The sequence below is a fragment of the Phyllostomus discolor genome, chromosome 5, assembly GCF_004126475.2.
Source record: "Phyllostomus discolor isolate MPI-MPIP mPhyDis1 chromosome 5, mPhyDis1.pri.v3, whole genome shotgun sequence".
Classification (NCBI taxonomy): Eukaryota; Metazoa; Chordata; class Mammalia; order Chiroptera; family Phyllostomidae; genus Phyllostomus; species Phyllostomus discolor.
The window spans coordinates 107,028,759-107,050,502 of NC_040907.2; the positions used below are offsets into that span (position 1 = coordinate 107,028,759).

Consider the following 21,744-nt stretch of genomic DNA (forward strand, 5'->3'; position numbering starts at 1 on the left):
TTTGGGGTCTTTCTTTGGTGGATCCTTCCCACCAGCTGGTAAACTGAGGGGTCACTCTGTCCACCACCTCTTGTATTTTGTTTTGCTTGTGAGGGCAGGTTGTTTGAAGCTGGTTCTTCGTTGTGTACAAGGTTTTGAGGATTCTCTCTTGCTCTTGTTCAGTTGTTTGTTTTGGGTCATGCCTCTACTATTTAGTTGTATTTCCAGATAGGTCCTGGATTGAGGTTAGTGTGGCTTCCACTCCCTCCTTCACCTTCTTCTGTTGTTATCTGTTGGTGGTTCCTTTTTTGTTGGGTTTCCTCTTAAAGTGGGTATCCTGGTGTTCACAGCTTCCACCTACTCTTTTTCTGTGATCAGTTGGAGGGGGAAGGCAATATGGTTTAAGACAGCAAGAGAGTATTCTATGATATTTTTAGTAGTAGCTGGTAGAGAAGAGATAGGAGATCCTTTGGCTATGTATAGTGTTAACCATGATATTCCATCCAACTATCCACTTTTTAGAAAAGATGGAAAGAAGATAAGACTCTTGTTGGTGAGGGAAGGGTTGTGAGTTGGAATTAGAAGGCAGTGAGGTTGTGGGAGGTCAGATTCTGAGGTAAAATGAGAGTAAAGGGTAGTAAATAGGTGTAGTGTGTGAGAGAATAGAGTTAATCACTGTAGTAGTAGAGTTCAGGAAACTGTGAAGTGGGCTAAGATCTGAGAGGGATGTTGTGTAATATTTGTAATTGTGTGGAACAGCTATTATTTACAATACTATCAGAGCAACAATCATATGACAGAATCTATGTGATCTCTATAACAAGAATAGGGAATATAGGACCTTGAGTAGTGTGCTAATGGAACACAAGTGAAGTGAAGGACAGAAAATTAGCAATACACTATGAAAGAGAGAATAAGGGAAACCTGTGAAATGATTCAGTACCAGCCAAGCAAAGGAGACTAAACAGAAAGAAGAGAAATACAAAAATGCTATTAAAATAAAAGGTGTAAGAATAATGAAAAAAAATGATAATACAGATATGCAATAACTTACAGTTCTCTGTAATAGCAAAGTGAAATTTGTCGCACTGTCTCAGCTGTTGTAATGGTCCCTCTTTGGGTCCTACTCTGGTCTTTTCATAGTTACATGGTTTTTTGTCTCACTTGTGGGTAATTAAAAAAAAGCAGAAGAAGGAAGGAAGAAGAGATAAAATGTGAAAGAAAGGAAAAAGGAATAAAACAAGAAAGAAGGAGAGAGGGGAAAAAGGAATTGAGAGATAGAGAATTATAAAAATAAAAAATAAAGTACACTCTTCCCAGAACTAGCCTGGTGCCTCTCCGTGGGGCCTTGGGCGTGGAATGCAGGCCTTCTTCATAGTGTACTCTTCCCAGGTTGCGGATGCGCATGCTAGGCCAGGCTGCCTCCAGCCCCATGGGTTCGGACATGCACCCTTCCCAGTGCTATGGGGGTGCTCAGGCCTCCCGCACTCCCTCAGAAGCGCTGCCCAGCTGGGTGGGGAGGAGGCCTGGGCACAGGAGAATTCCCCAAACAGTGTTTCTATTTTCACTTTTTCTTTTTGAGAAATTCCTCCTACTCAAGCCTGCCACCCCATACAGAGTCCTGGCCTCTCGCACAACCTAATTTTCCAGCCAGACTAGGGACTGTCGGGGCCAGGGCCTGTCATGGCACGACTCGCAACTCTACTCCACCAGGGTCTACAGACTCCATGGGTGCTCACAGCCCCTGTGTGTTTGCCAGTTAGTCCTTTTCCCCTCTCTGTGACTTCAAGCAACCAGGCCTCTCCTGGTGCTGCTTGAACCTTGTTTGGCGGGGCCGGTAGCCATTGTCCCAGCTCTTTCCCAAGAACCCTGTGGCAGATCTGGCAGGCACAGGGCCTGGGGCTGCAGCCACCTTGGTCCCCATGCTGGTCCCTTGGACCTTAGTTTCCTGAATCACTGTCCTTATTGTCTGGTTTTTCAATGTCCACTACAATTTTTGGTCTCCCATTTTCATATATGCTGGTGTACTTTTGGCTGTTTACTCTGTTCCTCCATAGATCAGCTAGGTTTTTCCCCCATGTAGGGGAAAGTGGAATCTGCTCCCTCCTACCTCGCCACCATCTTCCTCCTCAAAAAATCTTATATTTGAAAAATAGTCTGAACAAAATGACCTTGCCAGTGTGGCTCAGTGATTATAGTGTCATCCTGTAACCAAAGGGTTTATGGGTTTAACTCCCTGTCTGGGCACATACCTAGATTGCAGGTTTATCCCCAGTCTGGGCAGAGAAATGTGTGACCCCTGGTTTGGATGTTTATTGTCCCTGGTCCCTGCATGGATCCCCAGTCTGGGTGCAAACAAAGGCAACCTATCAGTGTTCTCTTGCATCATCGTTTCTCTCTCTCCCTTCCTCCCTCTCTGTAAAAAAGCAAATGAAAAAATCCTTGGGTGAGGATTAAATACATACATACATACATACATATGTAAAATAATACAAAACTCTATGTTGGTCTCTGCCCCAGCTTTTGGCATAGAGCTCCTTCTTAAAATCTAGGTTATTATGTGAGAAGAGCACTAGGAGCATCTTTTGTTCTAATATTTGGTCTTTGATTTTCATTCCAGAGTTTCTAAATTCCTTGGAATTTTCTGGGTTATGGGCATGTTTTTTATTCTAATGAGAGGTAATTCTTGGTGGACTCCTGGATAGCTTCAGGATGGGGGCTGGTCACCAGAAAGTCAAAGCCATGCTTTGAAATCTGGAACATTCTACCCAACCTCTATCCTCTGGGAAAGGGAGAGGGACTGGAGACTGAGTTAATGATCAATCATGCCTACATGCTCTAGCTTTTATAAAAATCCCAAAAATAAGGGGTTCAGAAAGCTTCTGGGTTGGTAAATAGGGATAGTGACTTCTGGAAGCTCTGTGCCCCTTCCCTCATATTTTGCCCTGTGTATCCCTTTGTCTGTTGTTCATCTGTATCATTTATTATATCCTTTTTGATAAATGAGTACGTGTAAGTAAGTGTTGCCCCTTGTTTTGTGAGCTACTTTGGCAAATCATCAAACTCCAGGAGGGGGTCATGGGAACCCCTATGAACCAGTCAGCTAGAAGTTGGGACTTGCAATTTGCATCTGACGTCTGGCAGTCTTGTGGGACTGAACCCTTGGTTTTGGAATCCAATGCTAACTCTAAGTAGGTAGTAGTGTCACAAGTGAATTGAATTACAGGACACCTATTGCAGAATGGCTTAGTGTGAGAAAATCCACACATTTTGGTGTCAGAAGAGTGAGTTTGGTAATGACAATAAAGGAAAGATACAGGAGTGGTTTTCCTACACAGTAATAAGCCTTTCTTACATTACTTACTAAATTCTGTTTTTGCATGTTTGACTATGTATGTACACAGTTATGTGTGTGAGTGTGTAACATAACTCCTCAAACAGAACAATCTAAGGCAAAGATGGAAACCATTTCTTACATATTTCCCCGTAATTACTAGCATAGTGTTGGACACTGTGGACTGTTTAGTAAGTTTAAGAGAAATAAATAATGATGGCAAGTTGAGTGTGCTTTCTCTTGAGGATTGTGTAACTCATCGTTATTAATTGGAGCTTGGGGATCCCATTTAGTACTCCATAGAAAGCTTATGTATAGTTTTAAACTAAATTGGAAATATTAATTTAGTTGACTCTTTAGTGTTAAACTAGACTTTGTCTTCATTTTTTCTTTAGGTATATTTTAAAAATGTAGTTATAATGTTTACATAGTTTGGAGTTTGCAATTGAATTTAGAAGGACAAAATTTTTATCTCTTATTCTTCCACAGAAGAAAAGGTTATGCAGAAAAGGTCAATCACTAAACTTTACAGTTCTTTAAGAATAAGTGTTTGATTGCCATATTATATAAGAAAGGTACAGTTACATTAAAGTCTATGAAATACATAAATGGAAATTGAGTAGTGAATGGTGGGAAATGATCTTGATAAAAACCTTTCTCAATAAAACCTTTCTTGATCTGTGGCCCTTGGAGCACAGAAAAGGTTTATAAACAAAGGTCGATGTAATTATTACACTGAGTCTTTTGCCTAAAAGCTCCTTTTTTCCAGGCTTCTTGTAAGGTTTTTGGGATCCAAGAAATATGCAGAGATGTTAACTGCAATGAAATGGAAAGAGTAGTCAACCACAGGTCTATTCTCCCTGAGAAGATTACTAATTTGGGGATTGATTATTGGGAACAGGAAAGCAAGATTGGAGCTTAAAAGTAATATACTTCTTTATCATATATGTAGGTATTCCAGATCATCATTTAAACATGCCACATTTTTTTCAAATAGGTGGATTTTGCAAACCGTTTTTGTTGGAGGTGGTGTAACCAGTGCAGGACTTGTACAAGAGAAATTCCGCTTTTTAATCAACCCTGAGTTGATTGTTTCACGGCTCTTTACTGAGGTGCTGGATCACAATGAATGTCTTATCATCACAGGTTAGTTTTGGGAAATCTGGACAATGTGGTAGTTTCCCCATCTATGAATATCTATCATGAAGACTAGAGGCCACCCAAATAAGCTTTGCTCTGCTACGGGTATTAGTCCCAATACTGGTATTCACTAATGTATACTTGGTTTTTCGAAATCGTTATATAGTTGACCCTTGAACACCAACCTCACCCTCCATTCCATGCAATCAAAAATTCATGTATAATTTTTACTTTCCTAAAACTTAAGTTGTCCCTTGTATTGGTTCTAGGACCCCACACATATACAAAATCGCCTATAAAAATAGTGTAGATCAATAGATAGAGTTGGCCCTCTGCATCTGCAGAGTCCCAAATGGGGGTCAAAGATAGTACAGGTTATTTATGGAAAAAAATCTGTATATAAGTGGCACTATGCAGTTCAAATTTATGTTTTCCAAGGTCAACTCTAACTTTATTTTTTTAATCTTGAGTAAGACATTTTATCCCCATCTTTTTTTTCCTAGACATCTGAGGAACAAGGGTAAAAACTATTCAAAATCCTTCAGTTTGAATTTTTCTGATATCATACACTTAAAAAGAAGAAAATGATAGCACTTTGAGTGTGTATTCTATTATTTTTCTTCCATTTATTTCTAAAGTCTTTGTTATACTTTAGTATAGTATAACAAATGCAAAAACCACAGTTACAGTGTTTGGAGAGAGTCAGTACAATAGTGAGCTTTAAAAAAAAGAAATCAGTAACTTTATGGTTACCCTAATCTCTAATTCTAGGAGAAAAAGTGTGATTATCTTAGTATCTCTCCTTGATTTAAATTAATAAAAAAAAGAGAGGGAAATACAGTCAAATTTATACTTGAAGTCTGTTATTGAGATTTGGTTTTTTCTTCAAGGTTTTTTTTTTTTGGTTTGAGATAGCACTGTGTCTGAGTATTTTCTTGTTGAATGAGCTACCAAAATTAATGATTAAGCCATAGCTCTTAAGAAACTCTTAATGAGTCACCTTAGGTAAGGTAAGCCTTTATTCAAGTACCTAAAGAACATTCTCACATAAAAACCATAATTACTCATCATTCAATACCTTTTTCCTCTGCAAAAGAGGATTGTTATTTCCTTTTTCAGTCTGTTGCTGCTTTGAAATAGTGTAGGAGACTAACATTCCAACTGAGTCGGAGAATTTTGGTTGATTGTTAGTCCAAAGATGACAATGGGAGAAAAACCATTCCCTATGAGTTATATCAAATGTATATTCAGTGATTCACCTCCAAAGAGATACATGAGAGAACTAAGATTCTAAGGTCTCATCTTAATACCACATTCTTTGCCTCAGATTCATTTGTAGGCCACCTTCAGGAGAGTATCTAAATTTTGTTTTATGTTTTGCTTCAAGATTCCCTTGTCTTTGTCTTTTAGTAGCTTGATTATGATGTGTTTAGGTATGGATGTATTTGACTATCCTGTTTGGAATTCATTGAATCCTTGGCCATTATTTCTTCAAATATTCTTTCTGTTCCTTTCTCTCCTCTCCTTGTGGAACTCCCATTATGCATATGTTCGTACCTTTGATGGTGTCCCATTGGTCTCTGAAGCTCTGCTCATTTATTTGTTGTTGCTGTTCTTTATTTTTTCTGTTCCTCAGACTGGATTACCTAAAGTTTACCAATTCTTCCTTCTGCCTGCTCTTATCTGCTTTTGCAGTGAAACTTTAGTTCAGTTATTGTACATTTTAACTCCAAAATTTTGTTTGTTTATTTATTATTTATGATAATTTCATTCTTTTTGTTGAGAGTCTCTATTTGTGAGGCATTATTCTCATACTTCCATTTAGTTCTGTAGACATATTTTCCTTTATTATTCTTTGAACATATTTAAATAGTTGATTTTAAGCCTTTATTTAGTTAAGTCCAACAGCTGGGGTCCTTGGAGACAGTTACTATATTGACTAATTTTTTTTTTCTGAGTATGGGCCCTACTTTTTTATTTCTTTGCATGTCTCAATTTTCTGTTGAAAACTGGACATTTTAAATAATGTGGTAACTCTTGAAATCATATTTTTCTCTTTTCCCAGAGTGTGTTTTTGTTGCTATTTGATAGTATTTCTTTATTTACTTTTCCAAACTGATTTTGTAAAATCTGTATTCTTTCTGTTTGTTGGTTTGGGTATCTGGTCTTCTTATTGAGGTATAATTGACAGATAACATTTACATTAGCCATTATATTTTTTTCAGGTGTACAGCATAATGATTTGGTATGTGTATATATTGCGAAAATGATCATCACAATAAGGCTAGCAACATTCATTACCAAACGTAGTTACAAAATTTTTTTGATGATTTTTTAAGATCTACTCTCTTAGCAACTTTCAAATATGCTATATACACTATGAATTTTATCTTAAAACAAAGAACAGAAGAATTTTTTAGCATGGCAGTGCATATTAGTATGGAAGAACCTAAGTACCATCCTGAAGAAAAGTTCAGTTAAGTAAATTCTCAGATGCCTTAGGCACAGGTAGGAGAAGTCAAAGAGAAATAGGAAGTAACACTAAGCTTTTGTCCTGCAGGACTTATTTTGATGTTGGAATGGAGAGGGTCCTTTTCCTCTGTGAGAATACAGGAAATATGATTGATGGCATCCCTTCCTGGGAAATGACAGCAGAACATGGCAGGTCAACCTGATATTCAATGGCATGGCAGAGAGGAGAAGGAGCCTGTGCAGAGGCAGCAGCAGGAGGAGGGTTAAAGGAGCGAAGTAGACACAAAGCCTTAGGGAAAATGTTCCAGATTCCTCACATAAGCTCTGGGTTCCTTCTGTCTAGCAGAGGACTGTGTTGGCAGTAGAAATCTGAGAGGGAATATATCTGGGAAGGACATGGCCTTACTTAGTTTGGTAAAAACCAAAGGTCTGTATTTGTGTGTGTGTCTGTGTGTGTGTCTGTGTGTCTGTGTGTGTGGCCACTGAAGTCTCTGCTTGGTTAGATTTGTGGTCAGCTAATGATTGGACGAATGTTTTCTTAAGTGCCTAGAACCAATAAGTTTCTCAGTCCTTGCTGAAGGGCTCTTTGTGCTGTTGGTTTCATCCACCAGTCCACCAGGCAATTGATACTTCCTGCTTGTACTTGACATTCACTTCCTGCATGCATAGAGTCCCAAGATTAGACATAGAGGACCTTCTCATTTTTTAAGCATGTGGATAGTTATGGGCAGATGTGTGGCCTTCTGTATTTCTGGGAATACTTAAATCTTTCAAAGCCCATTATGGGCATCTTATTCCTCAGCTTTTTCTTTGAAACTTTTTGTTAGCCTGTTCTTTGCTCCAACTATTATTTACTGCCTCAGCAGCTACAGTGTTAAACAATTGTTTATAATTGTTTTCAACAAACATCACTGGAGATTAGGCTTTTCCTACTGGGCAAGCTCCAATTCAGATCAAATATTGTGTTGTGAGTAAGTCTTCTAGGAAAGCACCAGACAGGTTATATAATGACAGTTCTCTGAGAATGGGGCTTTGAAGGAGCTTTAGCCCTCTTCTATCACCTCTGGTGGCTACCAGACTGCTATTTTCATTGATTATAGGCTGTTGGTCTTCAGAGCTACCACAGAGTCTGGAAGAGTGCAATAGAAATAGGGCAAGTTAAAAACACCACAAAACTCACTCTTTTTACCAAGATGCGGCCAATTTTCTTTTAATAAACACTCCTCGGACTGCTTCAAGCCTTTGATTAACTCCCACAGTTCAGAAAAAGTTGATTCTCACAATTTTTACCAGTCTTCTTTTTTTTTAATGTATTTTATTGATTATGCTATTACAGTTGTCCCATTTCCCCCCTTCTCTCCCCTCCACCCTGTACACCCTCTCCCACCCACATTCCCCCCCTTTAGTTCATGTCCATGTGTCATACTTATGAGCTCTTTAGCTTCTACATTTCCCGTACTATTCTTGCCCTCCCCCTATCTATTTTCAACCTACATTCTATGCTACTTATTCTCTATACCTTTTCCCCCTCTCTTCTCCTCCCACCCCCCTGCTGCTAGCCCTCCATGTGCCCTCCATTTCTGTGGTTCTGTGCCTGTTCTAGTTGTTTACTTACTTTCTTTTGGTTTTGCTTTAGGTGTGGTTGTTAATAATTGTGAGTTTGCTGTCCTTTTACTATACATGTCTTTTCTTTATCTTCTTTTCTTAGATAAGTCCCTTTAGCATTTCATAAAATAAGGGTTTGGTGATGATGAACTCCTTTAACTTGACCTTATCTGAGAAGCACTTGATCTGCCCTTCCATTCTAAATGAGAGCTTTGCTGGATAGAGCAATCTGGGATGTAGGTCCTTGCCTTTCATGACTTGGAATATTTCTTTCCAGCCCCTTCTTGCCTGTAAGGTCTCTTTGGAGAAATCAGCTGACAGCCTGATGGGAACTCCTTTGCAGGTTACTGTCCCCTTATCTCTTGCTGCTTCTAGGATTCTCTCCTTCGTTTTTACCTTGGCTAATGTAATTATGATGTGCCTTGGTGTGTTTCTTCTTGGGTCCAACTTCTTTGAGGCTCTCTGAGCTTCTTGGATTTCTTGGAAGACTGTTCCCTTTGCCAGATTGGGGAAGTTCTTTATTATTTGTTCAAATATGTGCTCAATATGTTGCTTTTCTCCTTCCCATTCTGGTACCCCTATAATTCGGATGTTGGAATGTTTAAAGGTGTCCTGGATGCTCTTAAGCTTTTCCTCGATTTTTTGAATTCTTATTTCATCATGCTTTCCTGCTTGGTTGATTCTATCTTCTTTCTGGTCCACTGTATTGTTTTGAGACTCAGATTCCTTCCTTTCACTATTGGCTCTCCTCCGAATATCTTCCTGCATCTCTTTTATGGTAACCTGCATCCTTTCATCTAAATTGCACCCAAAATCAACCAACCAATTCCGTGAGCTTTCTGATCACCAGTGTTTTGAACTGTGCATCTGATAGATTGGTTATTTCTTGATCGCTCAAAAGGATGAGTCCTGGGGGACTGATCTGTTCTGTTGGAAACATATCTTATGTCTTTCCCTGTCTCTCCTCCTTTTTTTTTTTTTTTTCCCCAGTCTGGTCGCTCCTGTTACTGTGGGGGGCGGAGCCTTAGGTGTTCACCAGGGCTGGGCACTCCGGTCGCTAGATTATGACGTTATATGTGGGGGCGGGGGAGGGGGCGGGAGCGGGAGGGAACAATGGCGGTAGTTCCGTTCTCCTGGGCTCAGACCCTTCTCTGGGATTCTGGGCTGCGAGCTCTGCCCTGGTCCACAATCGCTGCCCCACTGGGTCCGCCAGTCGCAGCTTGCGTACTCAGGGACCACTGCTGCGTTCTCGCGCCCCGGATGGCTGTTGTGCCGATTTTGCGCTAAATTTTCCCCGACCTCCATGAGCCACCGACCTGCGCCAGCCCCCCGCCCGCCTGGCTCGTGGTCTCCTACCAGCCTGGATGTACGGGTCCACTTCAACTTCTTGGCTGTCCGACTTCCATTCAGATAAATCCTCTGTCAGTTCTGAGTGATATTCTGTCTGCAAATCTTTGTTGTTCTTATCTTGGTTGTGCGAGGAGGCACGGTGCGTCCACCTATTTTACCAGTCTTCTTATTGCTTTTATGGAGGAGAGAATTTACTCCATGATTTTTGCTGATACGTTCTTATCTTTTTCAAGTACTTGTTGGTAAAAAGACTTTCAAGTTATTCCACATCATTTAGATATCCTGTGTTTTTTAGCATGATTTTTTATTGTATTTTTCCATTAACATTTAGCCCCCTTATACCTCTCTCCACCTCATAATCACCACTTTGTTGTCTTTGTCCATGAGTACTTTTTCCTTTTTGCTTGATCCCTTTACCCTCTCAACTCCCCCCTCCCCCTGCCATAGCTGTCATCCTATCATTAGTCTGTCCCTGTTTTGCTTGTTAGTTCAGTGTATTCATTAGATTCCACATATGAGTGAAATCATATGGTATTTGTCTTTCTCTGACTGGCTTATTTCACTTAGGATGATGTTCTTTAGGTCCATCCATGCTGTCGCAAAGGGTAAAATTTTCTTCTTTTTACAACTGAGTAGTATTCCATTATGACCCAAAAGCTAGAGATAGTCATATTCCATACCTTCAGAGCTGTCTAAAACAGCCTAAGACCAATATTCAAAGTTTATTTGCTCAGTAGTGGATTTATGACAGTTTAACTTTTTTTTTCTGTAATTCCTGGTACTCTCTTCTCCACTTATACCTTCCAACTGCATTCTTTGTATCTGCATACATAATGAACAACAAATAAATATAGCTAAACCAATATGTGAGCTGAGACAATAATGAGAATAAAAGGGTATTATTACCTTTACATTTTATTACAATTTGGATCACAACCTCTATCCAGAAGAAATCCTTTGCCAAAGTTCCATTCTTAATTTCCTAAATAAGCTCAGACAATTAACAGTTGTTATTTTTTGCCTTAACATATCAGAACAGCAAACCCTTGTTTCAGAGAGCTGTGAAGGTACGGAATGTGACTGTCTCAGCATTTGGGTGTATCAAATAATACTTTAGAAAAAGTTTAAAATTTAGTAAATAAGCTAGATTTGAACTGAAAGCTCAGAAAAAATAGTCCATCAATTTTTAAGATGAATTATACATTTGATCCTTGAACAATATAGGTTTGAAAATTTTTTGGAGATTTCCTTACTGCCAGGATGCAATTGTATCAGTTATGCTAGACTACCATAAAGTAATCATATTGCTGCTTCTTTGTTATCAATACATAAATTATTATGTTCTTTTCATATTATCTTTTTGTTATCTTTTTGTTTTTTGATGTCTTGTGTTAGTAATACATATAACATCTACAGTGTTTTGTATGATGTAATAACAGTATGACATAGGCACTGGCAGACACTTGATTCATTCTGTAAACATGACATAAACTTATAGTATCAATAAATACAGTACAGTACTGTAAATGTATTTTCTCTTCCTTATGATTTTCTTAATAACATTTTTTTTCTCTAGCTTACTTTATTTTAAGAATACATTATAGCCCTGGACAGTGTGACTTGGTTGGGCCTCACCCACAAACCAAAAGGTCACAGATTCCATTCCCGGTCAGGGCCCATGCTCAAGCTGAGGGTTTGGTCCCTGGTTGGGGCGTGTTAGAAAGGCAGTCAATCAATGTTCCTCTCCCACATCGATGTTTCTCTCCCTCTTTTTCTCCCTCCCTTCCCTCTCTAAAGAAAAGAAAAGAATACAATATGTAATACATATAACATACAATATATATGTTAATCAACTGTTATCAATAAGCCTTTCAGTCAGCAGTAGGCTAGTAGTAGTTAAGTTTTGGGGGATTAAAAAGTTATATGTGGATTTTTGATTTTGAGGGAGAGTTCCTCCTCTAACCCCCATGTTGTTCAAAGGACAACTGTACATCATTGAAAAAAAAAGTTGGTAGAATGCTGGGTGTTTAAACTCAGTGTTGCCACTTTGCCTCTGGACTTCTCTGGGGCCAACAGCCACCCAACCTGGGGCCGGAAACCTTGGGCTTAGCTGACTACCATGGGCTCCGAGTCAAACCAGCAGTTTGCAGGTGGCTGCACCAAGGCACCAAGGACTTGGCCCCAGTGGTGTGAGGAGCAACAGCTGCTACACGGTGCTGGCATCTGTAAGTGGTTCAACATGCAAATGGGGTTCGGCTTCCTATCCATGACTGCCTGTGCTAGGGTTGCGCTTGACCCCGCTGGTAAATGGCTTTGTGTACCAGGGTAAGCTGCAAATGGAGGGCTTCCAGAGCCTGAAGGAGGGTGAGGCAGTGGAGTTCACCTTTAACGAGTCCACCAAGAGCCTGGAATCTATTTGAGTCACTGGCCCTGGTGGGGTGTTCTGTATCAGAAGTGAGAGGTGGCCAAAAGGGAAGAACATGTAGAAGTGCAGATTAAAAGCAGACAGGTGCTACAACTGTGAAGGTCTAGACCATCATGCCAAGGAATGCAGGCTGCCACCCCAGCCCAAGAAGTGCCACTTCTGACAGAGCATCAGCCATATGAAGGCCTAGCAGGCCCGTAGCTCACAGGGAAAGCCAGCCCACTTTTGGAATGAAGAAGAGATCCATAGCCCTGTCCTGCTCCCAGATGCCCAGAATTGAGCTACATTGGGTGGGAGGCTATCCTTTTGTGGTCAAGAAGGTTCAAGGAGCAGGCATCAATTGGCAGAATGGAGAAAGTGAAGACAGGGTGGGTAAGGGGGTAGCTGACACTGCCATGTATCTCAGTCTGGGTTCTACAGCCTCAACCCCTCTTCCTTCTTGGTTAGGGGGATGGGGGAGGGAAGGGAACTCCAACCACATTCTATCCAAATGCATGTGAGGGCTTTGGGGGAAATCCTTCCCTACATGCTTTATTTGAGTCTCTAGCATTTGAAAGTGACCTAGATAGGGAAGTTGCTTTCTTTTTAAAGAAGGATATGTAATGATATTTCTCCCACCAGAATGAAAAGATTACTGTGAGACCAGATTGATGAACCCAGCCCACAAACGACTACATTCTGTGAGAGGGAATCTCTCAAGGATACGGCAGGGTTTTTCCTTATACCCCATTCTTGGGATAGGATGCTGAGAATTGCCCCAAGCAATGGGTTGTGACTATAGGCAAAAGGGATGGTTGTGGAACAGCTGCAGATCTGCTGTGCCTAATCTCATTACCACCCCATTTCCAATACAATTTTATTTCTTCCCTTTGGTAACTACACTTTGGGTCCCACTTTCTCCAGGATGCCAACTGCACTAGCTGTGTGCAAATGACATATCTTATGCATTTTAACTTTTTTTTTCATAATATAAATATTCTGGTTTTGTATTTTTGTGTATTTTAATCTAAGGCCCTCGTTCCTGCACTGTGTTCTCAGGTACATGAGCTATCTCAGGGATAAGCGGGCAGCAGCTCCAGGTCTGCACAGCAGGAATACTTTTTGTTGTTTTTATCATCAAGGAGAACAACTATTTGGAGTGTATAGCCTATTGAACTACCTCATTTTTGCCAGTTAGAGCTGGGTTTCCTGCCATAGTGCCTTCGTGAAACCCTTCCATCTTCATTGTTTTGTGGAAGACTAGAATTTAACTGGGTGGCCCCATTACGTGATCTCCTTCTGCTGAAAGGTTGCAGATTGGTCTGAACAGGAATAAGTGGTTGGTGCAGAGGTTAAGAGAGGCTGGGCTAGGTGAAAGGCACAAAGCAGAAGCCAAGATTAGGTGAGGGTTGTCTATGTATGTGTAACCAAGGATTCCTGTTCCAGACCTCTAATTCTAGGGTTTGGGACTCACATTACATACCAGATCTATACCTCACTAGATTGGGTTAGGCTTACCACGCACGGCAAGGGGTGTGTGTGTGTGTGTGTGTGTGTGTGTGTGTGTGTGTGTTAAAAAAAGAATGAGTTAATAAAGATATGTTAAAAAAAACCTCAAAGCTAATTTGTTTCATTGCCTTCATTTTTCTTGTACTAGGAAAGTAGTAAGTCTCTTGTCATCTGCCATTAATGTTGCTATAAACAAAGGATGTAACTTATCCATAAGAGGAAAACAGTAGAATTATTTTTTCTTTTTTTAAAGATAGTTCTTCCCAATCTAAAAAACTCCAACACTGGAGTTATGGTATGTCTGGTCTCTAATGTACCTGCAGGCATTACGAAATGATTGGAAAATTGCAGAGCCATGACTCAACTTCATGTCTCTAATTGCTTCAGGCTAAGGACATCCGGGGTGACTTTTAACTCAGCATTTTCCCCCACATCCTCTTGACTCTATTATAGAGCCTCCTAATTAATATCTGTGATGTGATGTTCCCTTAATGGAAATGGCCATTTCATCATCTATTTGATGTTGGATTTCTGCCATCTCCCTTCTTAGGAGACTCAACTGTGCACTGCCTGATCAGTTCCATTCCTTCAATGATTCATCTAGGTTCACTGGCTGTGACTGTGTTCCCGAATCTATAGAAGAGTTTGAGAAATTGGAAATAAATTAAATTTATCATCATTGTGGGGCATCTGGTTGGTATCAGACTTGTAATGAATATGAAACAGGTCATGCAAACAGGCAAATACTTTTATCCAGATAGTGTTATCCCTCTTATTTTCTATGATCTCTGGGGCAACTGTAAGTTAAAACCTTTCAGTCAGTATAGATAGAGGGAAGGAATTAAAACTCCAATCTTCCCTTTTCTTTTTACCTTTTCTGTCTGTCTTGTGTTCCTTTACAATACTCAGCAGCAAATAACTTCAATGCCAAAGAGTGTTACTGTGGTTTTGGGAAATTGTTTTGTTGTTTCTGTGTAGTAAGCATATAAAGCTGTCCAGATGTGAAATTACTGAGCAGAATGTTAGTACATTTAACATAAAACCTATAAAACATAAAACTTCGATTCTAATGAATCAAGTCATCCCAGAATCACAGCCATTACATCATTTATGACAGTCAGCAGAACCGATAGAAAGGACAAAAGTGGACACCATTGCTTATACTGGTGCTTTTTATAGAATAACAACACAAGAATGCCTATTACTACAAAACAGCCTATTGCTAACTAAATGACACCCACTCATTGTGAAAGATCCAAAATCATTTGGAATTTGGCTTTTCTTAATTTTTATTAATCATGGCAATGAAAGGCAAGATTCTTTTATCTGCTATGTAATTACCACTCGATGAATGATACTAATAAAAGGGTAGGTGGCTTTCATAGAAACTTTCTTCACAAGGGCACAACCCATTGTTAAGCAGAATATTTTTAATCTCCAAATATTTTTCCTATGTTCATCACAGACTTTACTAGTAAAAGAAAATAAGAATGTTTTTTACTGCTAAATCTGAAAACTCATAAAGCTGTCTTGAACTCTTGAAAAGATGTGTGTTCCTTCTAGTTTTTCCTTAAGTGAAAGTAGAGAATAACCTATCATAAAGGTTATTCAGTCTTGTGACTCTTGTTTGCTGTTGTCACTGTTTACCTTTGTATTTCATCATGGTTTATCGGTAAATTGGAATTTAAAACAAGGGTCTCTTTTCAGAATAGCTGACATAATTTCGAAAGATGGTTACTTAGAAAACCCATAATTTAATTTGTTTAGAGCAGAAACATATATGTGATTTTTAAATTTCCCATAACTGAAGGAAATAAATCTAACCTTGTTTGTCTGACCTTGTTAGGAAAACAGACTGAAGCCATTCTAAGTTGAAATAGAAATATAATTATTATTTATATTTTTCAACTACTTTTCAAAGGACAGAACATGCATTTGTTTTCATAGGTAAGGGATCAGAGTAAATGCATTCTGTTGTTCTTATTGTTGCTTTTTAGATAAACAGAAAAAAATGAGGCATGGCCACTGCAGGGCAGAAAATAGAAAAGAATGCAACTGTTCCTGGCTGTATGTGTTCCCAGTCAGGCCAGTAGACCAGGTTGCTTTTAAACGCCATGTACTTGGAATCATATATCTTTGATTTCTCTATCCCCTAATAAAATTAAGTATAAAGATACCAATACTAACTCCTCTATGGTTTAGAAGGATTTTAAGTTCATCTTATTTGGTTTTCTAAGCAATTATGTTAGGTAAACAAGATAAGAATTATTAACAAGCCTGGTGGCAAAATGAAGTCTAAGAGATTTGGTTAAGGATTCATTTGGGTTCCTCATATCTCCTAATCTCAGTGTGGTGCTCTTTTTACCCTGCCACACTCTTTGTAAATGTGGATTTTTTATGTGTGTCACTTATATAGAACTTTTGATTAAGTATTTCTGGACTTACTATTTTAACCTTAATTAATACAATATTTTTTCTGCTTTGCTCGTTAATTGTTTCTATGGCAAGTACTTACTCATCTACTTCTATATTCTTGAGTTATAGGATGCTATTATAGACTCAAATGTTAATAATTTATAATCTCTATTCTTGAGAAACTGACAGTCCGCTGGGAGAGTTAAATTATATTTGTATACTGCTTTATTGAGATATAATTGACATACAATAAACTGTATATTATAAAGAGTAAAATTAGGTAAGCTTTAACTTACAACTACACATATGAAATAATTTTTTCCCATGTTTTAATTGGGTTGTTTGGTGGGTTTTTTTATTCTTGAGTTTTGAAAATGCCATATATATTTTGGATACATGTCCTTTATCAGATATGTGGCATGTCTTTTCATTATCTTAATAATGACTTTTCAAGATCAGAAGTTTCCAATTTTGAAGTTTAGTTTATTAATTTGTTCTTTTTTGTTTTGATTACTGTAGTTTTATAATAATTCCAAAATGAGTCAGTGTGAGCCTTCCAACTTTGTGCTTCTTCAGACATTTTTGGTGAATTTTACAAACAGATCATCAATAGCTACAAAAAGCTTGCTGAAATTTTACTTAAGAGTGCTTTGAATCCATAGATCAGTTTGGAGAGAACTGACATTTTAATCACATTTATTCTTTGGCACATGGATGAGTTATCACCCTGTATGTTTAAGTTTTTGATTCCTCTTGGTAATATTTTATACTTTAACTGTATACTTTTATATATTCTCAGATTAATATCCAGGTATTTTATATATTTTAAAGTTTTTATTTATTGAATTTGGGAGGGAGAGAGAAACATTGATTTGTTATTTCACTTATTGGTGTATTCATTGGTTGACTTTTTTTTTTAATCTTTTTTCATTATTGTTCAAGTACAGTTGTCTCCATTTTCCCTTCATCACTCCCCACAGGCTAACCCATCCCCACCTCCCATCCTCAATCCTAAACACCTTTGGCTTTGTCCATGGGTCATTTTTTAAAGACTTGTTTAAAATTTTCTTATATTGTTACTCAAATACAGTTGTTTCCATTTCCCCCTTATCACTACCCACACCATGCCCTACACATCCCCACCTCCCACCCTCAATCCTACCTACTTTGGCTTTGTCCATGTATCCTTTATGTATGTTCCTTGATGACCCTTCCCCTATTATTACCCATTATCCCTCTCTCTCTTCCCCTTAGGTTACCGTCAGTTTGTTATTTATTTCAATGTCTCTGGTTATGTTGCATGCTTACTTGTTTTGTTGATTAGGTTTCATTTGTAGGTGAGATCATATGGTATTTGTCTTTTACCACCTGGCTTACTTCATTTAGCATAATGTTATCCAGGTCCATCCATGCTGTCACAAAGGATAGGAGCTCTTTCTTTCTGTCTGCTGTGTAGTATTCTGTTGTGTAAATATACCACAGCTTTTTTTATAGTAATCTCTCTCTTTTTTAAAAAGATTTTATTTATTTGTTTTTAGAGAGGGAAGGGGGGCGAGAGAGACACACACATCAATGACACATCAATGTGCGGTTGCTGGGGGCCGTGGCCTGCAACCCAGGCATGTGCCCTGACTGGGAATCAAACCTGCAATGCTTTGGTTCACAGCCCACGCTCAATCCACTGAGCTATGCCAGCCAGGGCATACCATAGCTTTTTAGTCCACTGATTTACTGATGGGCACTTAGGTTGCTTCCAGCACTTGGATATTGTAAATTGTGCTACTATGAACATTGGGTTGCACAGGTTCTTCTGGATTGGTGTTTCAGAGTTCTTAGGATATAATCCCAGCAGTGGAATTGCTGGGTCAAAAGGCAGTTCCATTTTTAGTTTTCTGAGGAAATTCCATATTGTTTTCCATTGTGGCTACACCAGTCTGCATTCCCACCAACAGTGCCCTAGGGTTCCCTTTTCTCCACAAACCTGCCAGTACTTGTTGTTCTTTGATTTGTTTATAATGGCCATTCTGACTGGTGTATAGTAGTATATCTCATTGCGGTTTTAATTTGCATTTCTCTGATGGCTAGTGATATTGAGCATCCTTTCATATGTCTCTGGGCCTTCTATATATCCTCCTTGCACAAGTGTCTGTTCAGGTCCTTTGCCCATTTTTTAATTGGGTAGTTTGTCTTCCTGCAATGGAATTGTGTGAGCTCTTCATATATTTTGGAGATCAAACCCTTGTCCAAGGTATCATTTGCAAATATGTTTTTCCATACAGTTGGTTCCCTTTTCAGTTTGCTGATGTTTTCTTTTTTTAAATATATTTTATTGATTATGCTATTACACTTGTCCCATTTCTCCCTTCACTCCCCTCCACCCTGTACACCCTCTCCCACCCACATCCCCCCCCTTTAGTCATGTCCATGTGTCATACTAATAAGTTCTTTACCTTCTACATTTCCTATACTATTCTTGCCCTCCCCCTGTCTATTTTCTACCTACCATCTATGCTATTTATTCTCTGTACCTTTTCCCCCCTCTCCTCCTCCCACTTCCCTGTTGCTAACCCTCCATGTGATCTCCATTTCTGTGGTTCCATTCCTGTTCTAGTTGTTTGCTTAGTTTCTTTTGGTTTTGCTTTAGGTGTGGTTTTTAATAATTGTGCATTTGCTGTCCTTTTACTATACGTGTTTTTTTTTCATCTTTTCTTAGATAAATCCCTTTAACATTTCATAAAATAAGGGCTTGGTGATGATGAACTCCTTTAACTTGACCTTATCGGAGAAGCACTTTATCTGTCCTTCCATTCTAAATAAAAGCTTTGCTGGATAGAGTAATCTGGGATATAGGTCCTTGTCTTTCATGAGTTGGAATACTTCTTTCCAGCCCCTTCTTGCCTATAAGGTCTCTTTTGAGAAATCAGCTGACAGTCTGATGGGAACTCCTATGTAGGTTACTGTCCCCTTATCTCTTGCTGCTTCTAGGATTCTCTCCTTCATTTTTATGTTGGCTAATATCATTATGATGTGCCTTGGTGTGTTTCTTCTTGGGTCCAACTTCTTTGGGACTCTCTGAGCTTCCTGGATTTCCTGGAAGTCTATTTCCTTTGCCAGAATGGGGACGTTCTCCTTTATTATTTGTTCAAATATGTGTTCAATCTGTTGCTTTTCCTCTTCCCCTTCTGGTACCCCTATAATTCGGATGTTGGAATGTTTAAAGATGTCCTGGAGGTTCCTAAGCTTCTCCTCGTTTTTTTTGAATTCTTATTTCTCCATTCTTTCCTGTTTGGTTGTTTTTTTCTTCCTTCTGGTCCACTCTATTGTTTTGAGTCCCAGTTTCCTTCCCATTACTATTGGTTCTCTGTGCATTTTCCTTCATTTTTCTTATGGTAACCTGCATTTTTTTCATGTAATTTATACCCAAATTCAACCAATTCTGTGAGCTTTCTGATCACCAGTGTTTTGAACTGTGCATCTGATAGGTTAGCTATTTCTTGGTCGCTCAAAAGGATGAGTTCTGGGGCACTGATTTGTTCTTCTATTTGAGCCATCTCTCTCTGGTCTGGTCGCTCCTGTTATGGTGAGGGGCGGAGCCTTAGGTGTTCACCAGGGCTGGGCACCCCAGTCTCTAGATTGTGACGTTGTATGTGGGGGCGGGGGCGGGGGGACAATGGCAGTAGCTCCGTTCTTCTGGGACTTCAAGCCCCTTCTCTGGGATCCTGGGTTGTGTGCTCTGCCCTGGTCCACAATCGCCACCTCACTGGGTTTGCCAGCTGCCGCTTGCATACTCAGGTCCACCCACTGCGATCTCGCGCGCCCCAGATGCCTTATGCACTCAACTCTCTCTGCTCTCCTCACTGAGACCCCTGCTGCAACCTGTGCCCGGCTGCTCCTCTCCACCCCTCCTACCGGACTGGATGAACGGGTCTACTTCAACTTCTTGGCTGTCCAACTTCCATTCATGTAAATTCTCTGTCAGTTCTGGGTGTTATTCTGCCTCTAAATTGTTGTTTTTCTAATCTTGGTTGTGTGTGGTGGTACGGTGGGTCCACCTAGGCCTCCATCTTGCCGGAAGTCTGATGTTTTCTTTAGCCATGCAGAAGCTCTTGATTTTGATGAAGTCCCATTTGTTTATTCTTTCCTTTATGTCCTTTGCTCTATGGGACATATTGGTGAAAATACTGCTGTGTGGAATATTTGCAATTTTCCTGCCTATGTTCTCCTCTAGGACTTTTATGGTGTCGTGATTTACATTTAAGTCTTTTATCCACCTTGAGTTTATTTTTGAGTATGGTATAGGTTGGTGGTGGAGTTTCATTTTTTTTGCATGTAGCTGACCAAGTCTCAGCACCATTTGTTGAAGAGGCTGTTTTTGTTCCATTTTATGCTTCTGCCTCCTTTTTTGAATATTAATTGGCCCTAGAGACTTGAGTTTATTTCTGGGCTCTCTATTTTGTTCCATTGATCTATGTGTCTGTTCTTATGCTACTACCAAACTGTTTTGATTACAATGGCTTTGTAATCTAGTTTGATGTCAGGTATGGTGATCCCTCCTACTTTCTTCTTTCTCAAAATTGCTATGGTTATTTGGGGTTGTTTATGGTTCCATATGAATTTTTGAAATGTTCTATATCTGTGAAATATGGCATTGGTATTTTAATAAGGATTGTGTTGAATCTATAAATTGCTTTGGGTAGTATGGACATTTTGATGATGTTCATTCTTCCAATCCATGAACACAGTGTATGCTTCCATTTATTTGTGTCTCACTGGTCGATTCTTTTTTTAATATATTTTATTGATTATGCTATCAAAGTTTCCCCATTTTTTCCCCTTTATTCACCTCTGTCCTGTATCCTCCAACCCACCAGCATTCCCTCACCTTAGTTCATGTCTGTGGGTCATACATAAAAGTTCTTTGGCTTCTCCATTTTCCATACCATTCTTAATCTCCCCTGTCTATTTTGTAGCTACCGTTTATGCTTCTTATTGTACCTTTTCCCCCATTTTTGCCCCTCCCTTTCCCTGCTGATAACCCTCCAGGTGATTTCCCTTTCTGTGATTCTGTTCCTGTTCTAGTTGTTTGCGTAGTGTGTTTTTGTCCTTTTTGTTTTCTAGGTTCAGTTGTTGATAGTTGTGAGTTTGTTGTCATTTTACTGTTTACAGTTTTTATCTTCTATTTCTTAGATAAGTTCTTTTAACATTTCATATAATAAGGGCTTGGTGATGGTGAACTCCTTTAACTCTACCTTATCTGGGAAGCACTTTATCTGCCCTTCCATTGTAAATAATAGCTTTGCTGGATAGAGTAATTTTGGATGTAGGTCCTTGCCTTTCATGACTTGGATTACTTCTTTCCAGCCCCTCTTGCCTGTAAGGTTTCTTTTGAGAAATCAGCTTATAGTCTAATGGGAACTCCTTTGTAGGTAACTTTCTCCTTTTCTCTTGCTGCTTTGAAGATCCTCTTCTTCTCTTTCATCTTGGGTAATATAATTATGATGTGCCTTGGTGTATGCTTCTTTGGGTCCAACTTCTT

The 21,744-nt window shown here is 39.2% G+C and overlaps 1 protein-coding gene and 1 pseudogene across 1 annotated transcript in view; both read left to right on the forward strand.

Moving 5' to 3' along the window:
• PARG (poly(ADP-ribose) glycohydrolase) overlaps positions 1 to 21,744 on the forward strand; it is a 208,389-nt gene that overhangs the window by 133,693 nt on the left and 52,952 nt on the right. The window contains 2 exon segments of the mRNA XM_036027504.1: positions 4,311 to 4,328; positions 4,330 to 4,459. Coding sequence (XP_035883397.1) covers positions 4,311 to 4,328; positions 4,330 to 4,459 — 148 coding nt within the window.
• Positions 11,673 to 13,294, forward strand: LOC114496403 (annotated as a pseudogene).